The sequence below is a fragment of the Erpetoichthys calabaricus genome, chromosome 7, assembly GCF_900747795.2.
Source record: "Erpetoichthys calabaricus chromosome 7, fErpCal1.3, whole genome shotgun sequence".
NCBI lineage: Eukaryota > Metazoa > Chordata > Cladistia > Polypteriformes > Polypteridae > Erpetoichthys > Erpetoichthys calabaricus.
The window spans coordinates 8,030,472-8,046,426 of NC_041400.2; the positions used below are offsets into that span (position 1 = coordinate 8,030,472).

At 41.3% G+C, this 15,955-nt stretch overlaps 2 protein-coding genes across 5 annotated transcripts in view; one reads left to right on the forward strand and one right to left on the reverse strand.

The window, feature by feature from the left end:
* fsd1l (fibronectin type III and SPRY domain containing 1-like) overlaps window positions 1-3,845 on the reverse strand; it is a 141,849-nt gene extending 138,004 nt beyond the window's left edge. For all 4 annotated transcript variants that reach the window (XM_051929806.1, XM_051929805.1, XM_051929804.1 and 1 more), the window contains exon 1: window positions 3,664-3,845. In XM_051929806.1, the coding sequence (XP_051785766.1) occupies window positions 3,664-3,678 (15 nt within the window). In that variant the 5' untranslated portion in view covers window positions 3,679-3,845. The remainder of the gene's footprint in view (window positions 1-3,663) is intronic.
* Window positions 3,846-8,315: 4,470 nt separating this feature from the next.
* The window catches only part of ift74 (intraflagellar transport 74), a 154,900-nt gene continuing 147,260 nt past the window's right edge, over window positions 8,316-15,955 (forward strand). Inside the window, exons 1-3 of the mRNA XM_028805050.2 lie at window positions 8,316-8,405; window positions 11,194-11,305; window positions 13,281-13,416. Of these exons, the coding sequence (XP_028660883.1) occupies window positions 11,207-11,305; window positions 13,281-13,416 (235 nt within the window). The 5' untranslated portion in view covers window positions 8,316-8,405; window positions 11,194-11,206. The remainder of the gene's footprint in view (window positions 8,406-11,193; window positions 11,306-13,280; window positions 13,417-15,955) is intronic.

The following is a 15,955-nucleotide window of genomic DNA, read 5'->3' on the forward strand; positions in this document are numbered from 1 at the left end:
TGTCACAAGGGAGCGAAGCGAGTGCAGAAAAGAAAACACTCGGCAGACAATGTTTTGTGCAATATCGCGGAGTGGGACTCTGATTTTTCAGAATCGGATTTTATTGACAGTGATCATGAGATCGAACAAGAGAGTGAGAAGCCGGCATCAGCTGATCGGACACCAGCCGATGCCGCGCCAGCTGATCCGCTGCCAGCTGAACGCATTCGCGCAGCCGATGCATCTACGGCAAGGTTTGTGTGGGAGGAATACACAGACATTGATCCGTGGGAGCCAAACTGGCTACCGGACTTCACAAGACGGCATGGCTTGCTGTTGGACACGATAGATCACCAGCTGCTGAACTACTTCAGGCTGCTCTCTCCTGATGCTGCTTTTCAGCTACTGTCAGACGAGACAAACAGGTAGGCAGAGAAATTTTTTGAATCGCGGGCTGCACTTGCATCACATTCTCGTTTTTCAAAGTGGAAACCCACAACAAAAGACGAGATGAAGCGCACTGTGGCATTACAAATAGAGATGGGACTGGACTGGCGATATAACTTCAGACAGCATTGGTCCAAACGTGCTTTGTCCCCTGGTGGCTTTGGACAGCTTATGCAGCGTGATGATAGGTACGTGATGCTGCAAAGTTTTATTCAGAAAACTTGGTGGCAGTGGCATGGCACGATGGCAAACGGGTGACTTGTCTCTCTACAGTACACACTAACAATATATGTGAGAAAGTGCAGCAACAGACAATTGAAAAGTAAGGCACCAAAGCAACACATATTGTAAGCAGTGCAATGTGGCAATGACTGAAATTGGCTACTTTGAGCGAGATCAGGCTTTGCAGGACTTTGCTGTGTAAAATGTATGTGATATGTATGTGAAATCAGAGTATGCAGGCTCATACAACATGCAAGACAGTAACATTTGTCAAAAGTAAATATTTTTTGTTGATTTCAATTGCTTTGTGTTCTTTTTTTAAAAAAGTTAGTTTTTGGTAAAAATATTCAGCCCTGGGAGAAAAGAAACAAAAAAAAATTAGCCCTAAAAGTGTTAAGGAAAGAAATGAAGCAATTCAGGGAAGCGAATCTTAAAGAAAAAAGTCAACTAAAATGAACAGAAAAGGAGTTAAATAGCAGCAAAAACTGGTCACCAATTAAAAAAAGGGTTAGAATGAAAACCATCAGCCACTACGGCCCTCCAGGACCGGAGTTTGAGACTCCTGAGCTAACATCAGTTAGTCCGTTACTGTTCATTTTGGTAATGTTAACATTTCCATCCATCCATTATCCAACCCACTATATCCTAACTATAGGGTCACAAGGGTCTGCTGGAGCCAATCCCAGCCAACACAGGGTGCAAGGCAGGAAACAAACCCCAGGCAGGGCGCCAGCCCACTGCAGTGTTAACATTTCCCTAATCCTAACCCTAACCCAATACGCAGTGTTATAGATCGAGGGGATTCATTTAAACTAAACTCTTATAATAAACAAAATAAACGTATAAAGCGTTACCGTATTTGACAGCTTGTGGTGTACATCACCATTTTAGATCGACGTCATAATCTGAAGTCGGACAACCGTGGACTTGAGAGACCAGGCCCAAGTCTGTAAGTAGGAATTCCAAGTATGGAGTGTGCTTTCCAAGTTGGAAGTCGTAAATTATAAGAACTGAGGCTTAGTCGAATGCAGCCTATGAAAGACCCACATCAACCATAAGGAGGTGTTAAGATGGAACCAGGAGATCAGACTGTTCCCTATAGTTGCTTGCTTTTCTTTGACTTAACTGGAAGTTTTTGTACCCTTGTGTGCTTGTTACGTTTTTTGGTACTTTTCTATTATCGTGACGCAAATCTATGTCCCTCCGCGTGAACAAACTTTCGTCGATTTCAACACATAGTCCCTCGCCTCCAATTTGTGTCCCACGTGCATATAATTGTTCCAGTCAACTATTGTTCCCTTCATCATGTCTAATTGGTTTTTGCACCATTTCACTGATGTTAGAACCTGACACCACAAATAAATGAACTGAACCACAGTCGTGAATGGTAATCGGGAATTCTCCAGCGAGTTCCCTTGTCGGATGGTGACACTTGAGTGGCAAGTTTTCCTGGAGCACCTCCACTTTACCCGGTCGGAGACATATAATTTCATAGGGTGCTTTCGGGGATACTGCCTTTCTATTGGAAGAATACCTGTGTCCTGAAGAAAGGACACGGATGTCTTCTCGCTGGTTCCCATTGGGATTAATAAAGTATCTATCTATCTATCTATCTATCTATCTATCTATCTATCTATCTATCTATCTATCTATCTATCTATCTATCTATCTATCTATCTATCTATCTAGTTCCTAAATTTTCATTATTCCGGAGTACACTGCACTATCAAAGAGATAACGCGGAAAGATTAGTGGCAAGGAATTAACTGTCAACATGGCATGCGTGACTCGCAGTGGAGGACAGTGGGGGCGGCAGCGCTCAAATTATACCAGGGTCAACTGACTAAGCAATATCAGGTTATTGAACCCGTGTCTTTATTACAGCGTGCACGACTCCATACAAAAATGGGAATAGCTATAGTAAAAAAAGACAAAGAAGAAGATACTTGGCCAATAAATGTGATCCTGATTCGCATTCATGTACCTTTTGCTGTGTGGGCCCAAGATGGATGTGAACCTGCAATATCAGGGTTGCCACTCAAACGTCTTTCATCACTAAAGTGCACTTTCTCTGTTTTTCAGTAACTCAGCCACTTTGTGAAAAGCCCCACTGACTTTGTCACTGTATGTGCCACAGCCCGGCAATCCCATTAAACCCCAACCCCCTTCACCCTTCACAATGAGATGAGTCAGAAGATATTCAATCCTGTTTAAGCACATAAAACCCTGGACAGCTTTCTTAGGAAATGCCGGTGTGGCTGCCATGTGCAATCATTAGGTGGAGAAGGACCTGGGGTGTTGTTGCAGTTTTATTATTGTTCAGCTCTCGTGATCAGAGTCCCTCCCAGAAGGCAAACAGGAAAAAATCAAAGTGCATGGGTGTGCAGAATGGACATCAACCATTGATCTAACCTTAGCAGTCAAAGCCCCTCCCGGTGTTGACACCTGTTACTAACAGTTAATTGATGGGAGACCACCTTTCTTTGCTTCACATTTAGAACCCGGCCGTTATCTACCGCACCTCACAACTCGCAACTCCAAATGTTATGACACGAACAAGGACAACTCCCGTTGCATGGCATATGCCTGTACTGTACTGTACTGTAGTTCCAAAGGCCGGGCACAGAAAGCGTCACAGTGTCCAGACTGCTGCTGTCATTCAGCGCTGCTGCTTCTTCTTCTTCTTCTCTCGCGCACGTCTTTTTGTTGCATAATTAACAGAAAATTCAAACCGTGGGCTGTGCCACACAAAAGCCGCCTGCTCGCCAGTTATACCACCCTGCTGTGGGGGTCTGGTCTGTGCGACAATTGGGGAAGAGGAGAGAGACCGGGGGAGAAGTGCAACCCTACGTCCCGTGAAAGAAATAACGGCATCTCACCCTAACGCGGACACAAACAGTAGCGATCCGCTTACAACTTGTAAGAAATGCACCATCATACATAATATGTCATGCAAATTCCGATCGCCCAAAATTGAGCAGCCCTGCCGAAGCGCCGAAAGTGCGGGTCACTTACTTTTTGTGAGTCCATGCTGTAGAAGCCAATGGACGTGCAAGGCGAAGGTTCCGCAGCAGCGCTTGGATCCCACAAGTTTCTTTTTTTGCTGCTGTTGAATTTGGAAAGCGATCATTAGGAAAAAAAAAACCCTCAAACACAACCATAGACAAGACAGTCCTCCAGTGACATGCGCAATTGGAACTCGCCAGTCAACCCCGCCTCCACGATGACGTCGGAAGACGTTTGCGATTTATTAATATTTAAAATAAGGGGCGTGTCCGACGTCTGGAGTCGCCTTCGCTTTTTGTTCATAAGTTTGCTCCTTTGGTTATTGTGCCGTCGCCGGCAGGCATCTTTTCTGTGCAGCGAGAGCGCTTAGATTGATCTCGTGTTTGGTGTCGGGGCGATGGGACAGAGACAGCAAAATGCGGGGATGAAATTCGAATTCTAGTTTTAGAGAAGAAACGAACCTTTCTAAAGTTAGCTGAATGACCTGGAGAGGAATAAAAAAAAAAAACGTGTACGCTTGGAATGGCAATTCCGCCTGACTGACTTTGGAGGAGCACTGGCTTTCTTTTTGAACAAGGCTGTTTACTAACCTGGGAAGCATCTCAGTACGCCATTGTTAACGTGCGATTAGACAAATTAAATGAAGGAGATTACTTCGCACTACTGTTGTAACTTATTCACAACACCGCGATCCCATCACCCATCCATCCATCTTCCTGATCCGTTTATTAAGGGCAGGATCACAGGGCGACTTGAGCTCACTCAAGGAAACACAGGGCACAAGGAAAGACCACCCGTCTTAATTCGTTTGGGGCAGCATCGCAGCGTGGGGGCCGAGTTCCCGTCCAGGTTTTGCTTCCATTGCTGTGAGGAATTTATATTGACAATGAGGATGTGCAAGTAATGACAGTATTTACTCACAAAAAGAAGTATTTGGAACCACTGAATCTTAATTATGTGAAGTTTATCCTCACATTTATATTAAACATAACAAATTTACAAATAACGTATTTACTAAACATACTTATTTTATATTAACTTATTAATTCAGCCACATGTACATGACTTTAATCATTCCAAAAAGAAGTTTAACGCAACTCACTCGGGTTATTTAAACCTAGCCAGCTACGTTGGGTGTGCTTAACACTTGCATGGGTTTTATTCAAATCCACTATATCAACACAAGTAATAAATATACAACAGTTTCTTATTTAGGACTGTAACGGTATTTTATTTTATTTTAACGGACATGTTTTGCTTTCATTGGTTGCGCTTTCAGTGTTGTCTTTCATGGTTGTCGCTAAAAATGAAATTTGCTTTTGTAATGTGGGGTGGGCAACAAGTTAGATAGATAGATAGATAGATAGATAAGAAAGGCCTATATAATTGATATACAGTATAGACAGGAAGAAAAATATGAAAAACACTACATGATAGTTAGACAGATATGAAAGGAACTATATGATAGATTTGAAAATGACTATATAATATATACATAGGTACAAATACCATTATATAATAGATATACAGACAGGTTTTAAGACAGATATGAAGGGCACTATATAACAGATATGAAAGTTGCTATATAAACAGCTATGAAAGGCACTGTATGATTGTTACAAAAGGCATTATATGATAGACTTGGGAAGCACTATAGAATTGTCAGGTAGTTATGAAAGGCACTATATAATAGATTTGAAAGGCACTACATGATAGATAGGAAAGGGACTATATAACAGGTATGAAAGGCATTATATGATTGATAAGATATGAAAAACTATTTATAATAGATATGAAATGGATTATATGATATATACTTACAAAAGGCATTACATTAGATAGATAGATAGATAGATAGATAGATAGATAGATAGATAGATAGATAGATAGATAGATAGATAGATAGATATGAAAGGCATTATATAATTGTCAGGTAGATATGAAATCTGCTTTAAGATAGATTTAAAAGGCACTATATAACAGATATGAAAAGCACTATATAATATATGAAAGGCATTATGTGATTGATAGATATAGATATGAAATGCACTATATAATAAATAAAAAGCATTTTATTTGCCAGTGTATTAATTAAAAGAAGAATATAAGATCCTCTACAACCTAGCACAACCCAAAGTACTTGGCAAAAATATAGGATAGTCATGTACACTCCTAAAAATAACGGTGCCAGAGATGGTTCTTCAGAGTGATGCCACAGGGCAACCATTTTTGGTTCTCAAAAGCACCATGCATGCATGAAGGTTCCAGAAATACCTTAGATTTAGATCCATAACAGACCCAATAAAATAACCACAAATAGATGCTAATAGATTTGTAAAATACCTTTCATTGCATACAGTAAAACAGGTTGAGTTCAGGATTTCTTGACATTGGTGTCCTATGTTGCAGTCCATTAAAGATTTCTGTTTATCCACATATTTGGAACCTTTTCAAAGCCCAAAGAGCTGATTTCATATGACCCTTCACAGAATGAAATTGCTCTTTGTCAAGCGGTGGTACTACAAAGAACCACACCACCCAGTAAAGTGCCATTTTTGAATCCTTATATTTAAGAGTGTACATAAACTTGTTTTTTTAAGGTTAAACCAACTTTATATAACTGTATTACAAAAATATGATATCATTTGAGTATACAAAAGGTGTTACATTTTGAGTAACATTAACATAAAATAGATGACTAATGACAACAGCCCCCAATACAGACTATAACTCTGTTTAAAAGAAAATAATCTGAGGGCTTTGTTTCAAAATTTGTTTTTTTTTCTGTTGTCCATATCATTAAAGAAACGTAAACTTCAAACAAATTAAATTAAATTAAACAAATTGAACTTGAAAACACATCTTTAAATAATGACTCTGCACTACTGTCTTTGGATTTCAAATCCTGATGTTGTGGGTTCAAATCCTGCTACTGACACTGTGTGGCCATGAACAGGTCACTTCACTTGCCTCTGCTCAAATGATGTGCTAATCTGATTGATTAAAATTCAATTCAAAGCGAATGGATTTGGCAACCATTTCCTGAAACATTTGAATGAAAGTTAAGACAATGGGCGCATTCGAATTTGCGTTAGTCACACGCATTAAGGTCACGATTAACGTCAAGCAAGCCATCTTTTTCTTTCTTTCTTTCTTTCTTTCTTTCTTTCTTTCTTTCTTTCTTTTATTTTGGTTAACAGCTTTGTCTTACTACCTGTAAAGTCGAAAGGGAACACATACGTGTTTTTGGTAGGCGTTTCAGACAAAAACACAATTCCGACATCCATCATCGGTTTCCGATTTGTAAACTTGGCAAACACGGTAGGCAGAGCGTATCCTGATGGCATACACCCTGGACGAGGTGCGCGTCCTTTACAGGGTACCCTCAAAATAGAGTGAACACACACACAGATAAAAACGTGTTTACAAAAAAATTGGTTTCTGTAAAATAATTTAGCTATTTTTCCCCCAGCAGTGAAGTTTATTAAATACTTTGAACATTCAAAAAGTATAACATGGATATTCCAACATTTTAAAACATAGACTTAAAAAAACATAAGGAGGTAGCAATTACAATAAAATATTTGCATTAAATGAATCTGAAAAGCCTTAACAAAGCAATAGCCTTATTTAACTTTTTGTTTTGTCGCGATCGCGAACTAATTAAAGTCGTGGAATAATTCAAATCAAGTCATTGCGTACAAAAGCTATAAATGATGGTATCCTTCTGGAGAATCTCATCTTGTGTATGTAAAATTTAACGAGTGTAATAATTAAGTTGAAAATATTGTGTTCGTCCGAGTTAAAGGAGCAATTATTAAAACAAATAAGTATGTAGGAACTTTCAAGAGGTGTATCTCTACCAACTGGAGGGTTAGTTTTATGAACTAATAAGTGCCTTATAAAATTATTATTACAAAACACTTGTCCAATATGTAAGCACTATTTAAACACAATTAAAATCCGTGTAATGAAAAAAGTGACTATCATGGCTGCAGTGGACTGGCGCCCTGCCCGGGGGTTTGTTCCTGCCTTGCGCCCTGTGTTGACTGGGATTTGCTCCGGCAGAACCCCGTGACCCTGTGTTAGGATATAGCGGGTTGGAAAATGACTGACTGACTGTCTACCATGGTGTGGCTGCTTTTAATTAATGAAACAAAGCCATCTGGGATAGAGTCACAAACCATTTTATATTCTCTTATTGAAGAAATATTACCAAATGTTAAAAATCAGAATAGGCAATCATATGATTATTATCAAATAAATGGTGAACCAATAATGTATTGTTACTAAACCATTTAGAATAATGTTGTTGATTGCTCCACAGAAAAAAAAAAACTATGCAGACAAAAATTATGTTTGTAAATCAAAAGCCAACTCAGCAAAACTTGCTTATAAAAAACAGACAACTTTATAGGTAGTTTACTCGTTGTATAGGGTCATTAGACCAGGAACTGTAACCCACGAACTTATGATTTAGCTCAGTTCCCCCATCCTGCAATACCAGGAAAGCCTATTTGGTCCAAACGGCGCACCGTAGATCAAGGCGTTCCCGTTAGGAAGACAAGCGCAATCCTGACCCTGCGCACGCGTGTGCATGTGACGACGAGTGTTACAGCAACAACATCCGGGGGAAGCAAGAGTTCATATTGTTTGGCTAGAAGTCTCGCGAGAAGCTACAACTGGTTGCTTAGTTACAGAGTCGGAATTGCAGCGTTCTGGAAAAAAAAATAGCTGTTGGCCCGGTCAAGGTGAGCAAGAGTAATTGTTTCATTTTCATCCTCACTATCACTCCATGACAGTTCTTGTGTGTATTGTCTAAATGTCTATTAGCGTGCTAATAAGACGACTACAAACGCGAACTTTTTCTTAAAAGCGTTTGTGTTCCTTTGGGTATGTCAGATCGGTTTGTGCCGGTTGACTTCGATAGATCATTTCCGATCCACGATGCAGGAATACTGGAGTTTAGATTAATTAGATCCTGTTTGTGGATACTATTTATGACATCGCGATCACGGTATAGCAAAAATTAACAGAATAAAGCTGAATTTTAGTTTAAATACTTTTGTAGCTCGTTAGAATCTTTTGTTTATTGCACTGCTGTCATTACAACAGTTCTCTTCATATAAGCTCTGCCTGATCAGTAACAGAAATGCACACAAGCAGATGCAGAGAGGATTGTTTGCTGAAATCAAACAAATGGCCAGGACCAGATAATATTTACATTCGAGTTTTTAAGGAGGTTAGCGAGTGCAGATATAAACCCTGGACACATATTTTTAAGAAATCACTGGTGACCAGGCAGATACAAGAAACTATAGGCCAGTAAGCTTAACGTCCATCACAGGAAAATTAATGGAAGGAATTATTAAGCATAAGATTGAGCAGCACGTGACAAATATAGGAGTTTTACTGAACAGTCAGCATGGGGTCAGACGAGGGAGGTCGTGTTTAACTAACATGCAGGAATTCTATGAGGAAGCAACAAAAGGATACGATCAAAGTGGAGCTTATGAGATGATTTATCTGGATTTTCAAAACACATTTGATAAGGTGCCACATTAGAGGGTGGGCATCAAACTAAAAGAAGTGGGAGTTCAAGGTGTGGTGTGTAGATGGGGGCAGAATTGGCTGAGACACAGGAAGAAGAGGGTTATGGTGCGAGGAACTTCATCAGAATTGGCTGAGGTTAAGAGTGGTGCCCAGCAGGGTTCAGTGCTGGGGTCAGTGCTATTTTTAATATATACTAGGGGGCTTTGCTCGCCCCTGAGGAGGCGCGCTACGCGCCAGCCACTTCCAGTCTTTGCCGCTCACGTTGTGAAGAGGGGGGCTGAACGCACGCTAAGGAGATGTGGTCGCTCCTCCAAAACCCCCTCTTAAACGTTGATACAATAGGAAACAAAGTTTTTTTTTTTACCTCCTCTTTGCTGCTGGATTGCTGCTGCTGCCGTGCCGCGTGATCTGCATGTCATGCGGTGCTTCGAACATTTAAAAGCCCGTACAGCAGCTGTCCTTTTGTCTCACTGCCTTGTCTCGCAGGATGTTAAAGTGTGTCAGAGAAAATCACGTCTCGTCTCCTTCCAAGCCTTCCAAGATTTTGTTTTTTTTATAATAGAGAGAGAAATGATTTAGATAGGAATATAAGTAACAAGCTGGTTAAGTTTGCAGATGATAGATACCAAGATAGGTGGATTAGCAGATAATTTGGAATCCGTTAAATTATCACCGAAAGACTTCCATAGCGTACAGGTTTGGGCAGATTTGTGGCAGATGGAATTTAATGTCAGTAAATGTAAAGAATTACACATAGGAAGTAAAAATGTGAGGTTTGAATACACAATGGGGGGTCTGAAAATCAAGAAGGATTCAGGAGTCATAGTGGACTCTAAGCTATCGACTTCCTGACAGTGTTCAGAAGCCATTAAGAAGGCTAACAGAATGTCAGGTTATATAGCGCATTGATGAGTGGAGTATGAGGCCTCATCTAGAGTCCTGGGTGCAGGAAAGGTGACAGTGTTTAAAATTATGAAGAAAATTAATCCAGTGGATTGAGACTGTCATTTTAAAGTGAGTTTTTCACGAACAAGGGGACACAATTGGAAAATTGTGAAGGGTAAATTTCGTGCAAACATTAGTACTAGGGTGCTGTACCGTGTTAGCCATTATGAATGTAGAGAAAAGCCAAGCAAAATGACACCTTTTATTGGCTAACTAGAAAGATTACAATATGCAAGCTTTCGAGGCAACTCAGGCCCCGCTTGCATATTGTAATCTTTCTAGTTAGCCAATAAAAGGTGTCATTTTGCTTGGCTTTTCTGTGCAAACATTAGTAAGTTTTTCTTTTCACAGAGAATAAGTGACCAGGTAGTGTGGTAGACAGTAGGACTGGTGAGCTTTCGTGGGCTGAAAGGCCCGTTCTTCTTACATAGTGATCTATCTATCTATCTATCTATCTATCTATCTATCTATCTATCTATCTATCTATCTATCTATCTATCTATCTATCTATCTATCTATCTATCTATCTAATCTTGCCAACTATGCTAAAATCTTATCTATTTATCTATCTATCCAACTGTATACTGTAGTATCCTAGTGAGACCACATTGTGTGCAGCTCTGGTCCCCACAGCTCAAGACATAGCAGGACTTGAGGCTGTGCAGAGGAGAACAACCAACCCAGTATTGCAACAGAGTCAGAAAATTAAACCAGTTTAGTCTCGAGCAGAAGAGGCAGCTTGGGTAACCTAATCCAGGTCTTCAAAATCCTCAAAGGCGTTGATAATGTAGATCCAACAGAATTCTTTCAACTTAACAGTGCAGGACACAGCATAGAAAATTGCACTGGCCATGACAGATTTGTAGAAGATGTGAAGGATGTCACTGTCCACATTAGCTGTGTCTTAGTTTCCAACTGTTTCACCACTTTATTATTGTTATATATTAAAAGGGTATGTAGACGTTGTATAGAACTACTCTATGCAAAGGAATGTTTATCATGTAGTGCATTACCAGACTTTATTCTGATTTTTCTTTTCAGGATTTCTGTGAAAATGGCTACTCAGAGGCCTCCATCAGGGCGACCGATGACGAGGGGTGGACCAGTGGCAGCTGTGAGGCCCCCTACCACAGCAATCAGAGTGACAACAGGGGTAAGTACTGCTATATTTTCCCACATTGAGTGTCAAGTGTAAAGTGAGTTTATTGTCACACTATTCATACACTCCACAACATCTTAAAGTGCCATGTAATAACATTCCCAAATGGTGATGTAACATATACATAAACATAGGACAAGTGCAAGACAGGTAAATAATTTTACCATACTATGCATAGGTAAATAAATAATAGATAAGTGAATAGAAAGTCATTTAGTCAGTCAGTCATTTTCCAACCCTCTTAGTCCTGAACAGGGTCACGGGGGGTCTGCTGGAGCCTATCCCGGCAGGCATAAGACACGAGGCAGGAACAAACCCTGGACAAGGCACCAGTCCATCGCAGGATGAACACACACACACACGCACACACACACCCCGAGCACACACTAGGGCCAATTTAGAATCGACAGTTTACCTAACCTGCATGTCTTTGGACCGCGGGAGTACAATGGTAGAGTAAAGTAAGGCAAAATGTCTCTGTAGAGATCAGGTCTGATTCGGAGCTCCATCTCTCTTGAACATCAGTCCAGAATGAGCACCTCGAATACGTAGTCTTCTGACCAGAAGGGACAGAGTCAATTTCTCTCACAGGACGTCTTCCCCTGGCCATGGGATACTATTAGCGACAGTGCCCCCCTTATGTCCCAGGGTAGGATTGCTTATCCAAGATGAGTTAGGGGAGTGATCCTCAAACACACATGCATGACATCTCATATTTGACCGCGGTTATTAATCAATACATCCATCCATCCATCCATTTTCCAACCCGCTGAATCCAAACACAGGGTCACGGGGGTCTGCTGGAGCCAATCCCAGCCAACACAGGGCACAAGGCAGGAAACAATCCTGGGCAGGGTGCCAAACCACCACAGGACACACACAAACACACCCACACACCAAGCACACACTAAGGCCAATTTAGAATCGCCAATCCACCTAACCTGCATGTCTTTGGACTGTGGGAGGAAACCGGAGCGCCCGGAGGAAACCCACGCAGACACGGGGAGAACATGCAAACTCCACGCAGGGAGGACCCGGGAATCGAACCCAGGTCCCCAGATCTCCCAACTGCGAGGCAGCAGCGCTACCCACTGCGCCACCGTGCCGCCCTTAATCAATACATTTTATGTATTATTTTATCAAGCAGATTTTCATAATAAGGCATGGTGGAACTTGGCTTAAAGTAGCATCTCTGAAGGAATTATTTAAAAAAGCGGATGCTTTAAATACTTGGAAAAATAGTGTTACAAGTGATGAGTTGGTTACTGTTGGTATAAGCTACAAAAAATCAGTCAGATCTATAGTACAACCATTCCAGTGAATCACAAGAATATGGTAAGGTTGCTTCAGTTGAGCATAATCAGCCATCATGCTAACAGTGCAATGTAGGAAACCTCAGTGAGTCTATCACTAGGCCCGCTTGTCCCATCTGATATTCCTTTCAGTTAAGTTGCTAGAATTAGGGTGGCATAATGGTGCCTTAGTGCTGCTGCGTCACAGCTCCACAGGCCTGGCTTCCTCTGGGTTCTCTACTCTGTCTGTCTGCGTAAATGTCCTCTCACACTGCAAAAATACAAAACTTAAGATAGATGGGGACTCTATTTTGGCTCAGTGTGAAAGAGTACGGGTAAGGCACTGAATTTTTCCTGTGATAAATTGATGCCCTTCCCATGATTGGTACCTGTGTCCTACTACTTGCCTGTAGTAGTTAAACCACTAGTAATGAATCCATCCATTATCCAACCCGCTATATCCTAACTACAGGGTCACGGGGGTCTGCTGGAGCCAATCCCAGCCAACACAGGGCGCAAGGCAGGAAACAAACCCCGGGCAGGGCACCAGCCCACCGCTGTAGTAATGAATCACTAAACAATAAAAAGTGAGATGTAAAGAATTGTGTATTAACCATTTAATAGAACACTGGAAATTAAAACTGCATTTTATATTTTCCCCATTTTGTTTCTTTAAGGCTCCTCCAGGCACCGGGCGTCCAGGGACTCGAGGTAGCTCAGTGGCTCCGGGAGGTGTTCTTTCTGCACAGATTAAAGTTGCAGATCGTCCTGTTACTCAGCAGGGTCTAAGTGGCATGAGGACTGGGATGAAAGGTTGGTTGTTTGTTATAATCTTGATTATTGAAATACTAAGGAAAGTTAATATTTGCTACATCTTTGATGTAAGAACTTCAATGAACAGACATCTTTAAGAAATGCATAGTTTTAAGGCAATGCATTGATATAAGATAGATAGATAGATAGATACTTTATTAATCCCCAAGGGGAAATTCACATACTCCAGCAGCAGCATATTGATAAAAACAATATTAAATTAAAGAGCAATAAAAGCACAGTGCAAATTAAAAAGTGTAAGGTGGAGAGTGCGAGGCAGGTATAACAGACAATAACTTTGAATAATGTTAACGTTTACGCCCCCAGGTGGAAATGAAGAGTTGCATAGTGTGGGGGAGGAACAATCTCCTCAGTCTGTCAGTGTCGTTGAAGCTGCTCCTCTGTCTGGAGATGACACTGTTTAGTGGATGCGGTGGATTCTCCATGATTGGCAGGAGTCTGCTCAGCGCCCATCGCTCCGCCACAGATGTCAGACTGTCCAGCTCCGTGCCTACAATAGAGCCTGCCTTCCTCACCAGTTTGTCCAGGCGTGAGGTGTCCCTCTTCTTAATGCTGCCTCCCAAGCAGCACAGCCCCGCGTAGAAGAGGGCGCTCGCCACAACCGTCTGGTAGAACATCTGCAGCATCTTATTGCAGATGTTGAAGGACGCCAGCCTTCTAAGGAAGTATAGCCGGCTCTGTCCTTTCTTACACAGAGCATCAGCATTGGCAGTCCAGTCCAGTTTATCATCCAGCTGCACTCCCAGATATTTATAGCTCTGTACCCTCTGCACACAGTCACCTCTGATGATCACAGGGTCTGTGAGGGGTCTGGTCCTTCTAAAATCCTCCACCAGCTCTTTGGTTTTGCTGGTGTTCAGGTGTAGGTGGTTTGAGTCGCACCATTTAACAAAGTCCTTGATTAGGTTCCTATACTCCTCCTCCTGCCCACTCCTCATGCAACCCACGATAGCAGTGTCGTCAGCGAATTTTTGCACGTGGCAGGACTCCGAGTTGTATTGGAAGTCCGATGTATATAGGCTGAACAGGACCGGAGAAAGCAAATGGTTCCTTTTTAAAATTTTATCCTATCAGCATAAGCCATGTCACTTTATTTTACTTTTTATTTTAATATTGTCATTTTAGTATCTGTCACTTTATTATTATGTGCTACCTGTCTCTTTGGTATTAATATTATTTGCACAATTCCCATTGCACTGGCATAATTGTATATACCAGGATAGCGTATGCTATTAGGCTCCACATGACACTTTTCTGGAATATGTTGGTTTAGAAAATGAGTTATTACTTCCTGTCAGGACGGCCTCCTCAAATCATTTTAATCATTTAAGATGCCCAGCACTGTTGGTCTGAGAGAACTAATCATGTGCAATGAACTGGTAACCCATCCAGTTTTGGTTCCTGCCTGTTGTCACTACAGGCTGTGTTCCCTGCAACTTTAAACTGGGTGTCGTGGATTTGACAATGGATTGATTTAATTAATCTTTTTTTTTTCATTTTCATCTTTAATATTTTAAGCATAATTTTACTGTTATTATTATACAGTCACCAGAAGACTTCCCCAACAATTTTAATGTCCGTTTAGTGGAGTAATGAGACATTCATACACAACATCAGGTTACTGGTCTGTTTAGGACTGACTTCCCAGGTTGGTTCTTTGTTTTGTCCAATACTTCCAGAATACACTTTGGCCTCCATGTGGATTTTGAAAAGGTCTGTTGAAAATATTGTTATATGTAATTTGTTTGCTCTATAGCACCCTCTATTGGCATGAAATATACACAATTAACTTCATAACATATCACATATAAGAGTCTCAGACCCACAATCCAGAGCCTAAGTGGAGCCAGCAATGGATGGGGCACCAGTCAATTGTAGAATTTATTTACACAAATGCTAACAGTTTCAATTTGCCAGTTGTAAAAGATAAGGGGCGCTATTGAGCCCCACACCTCAGACACAACTGACACACACACAGTCACAGGTTTAAATAAAGGATGTTATTCTTCCAAATACCTTCCAAACAATACAGATTGTAAGTGCATGGTGAATCCTTCTTTAATCTCTCCTCTTCACCCATCTCCTCTTCCTCTAGCAAGTGTTGTCCTCTACCTTCTGACTCCATGAGGCAAAGCAGAGAAGACCCTCTTTAAACTGGATCCCTGGTGTACTTCTGGTGTCTGCCCACAGTCCGATGGAAGTACTTCCAGGTCAGGCTGAAGTCTCTAGATGCCAGGGATGGCTCCTCCCTGCAGCTCCCCCTAGCAGTAGGCATAGAATGCACCAGGGCTGTACCACAGGGCTACACTTCCCGGCATGCTTGGTTTGAAAAGAAGGGGCATGGACACAAGAATGCTGCCCTCTAACATATCAGAGGAGTATTGGCTACAGGAAAGCCATCTTCCTTGATCCCTTCATCCTTCTGATCTCCCTTCCTGTCAAGGGATTAGTTATTGACCTTGTCGGGATGCCAGATGATACCTAATGACACACAATATATCTAATACATTCATCTTTG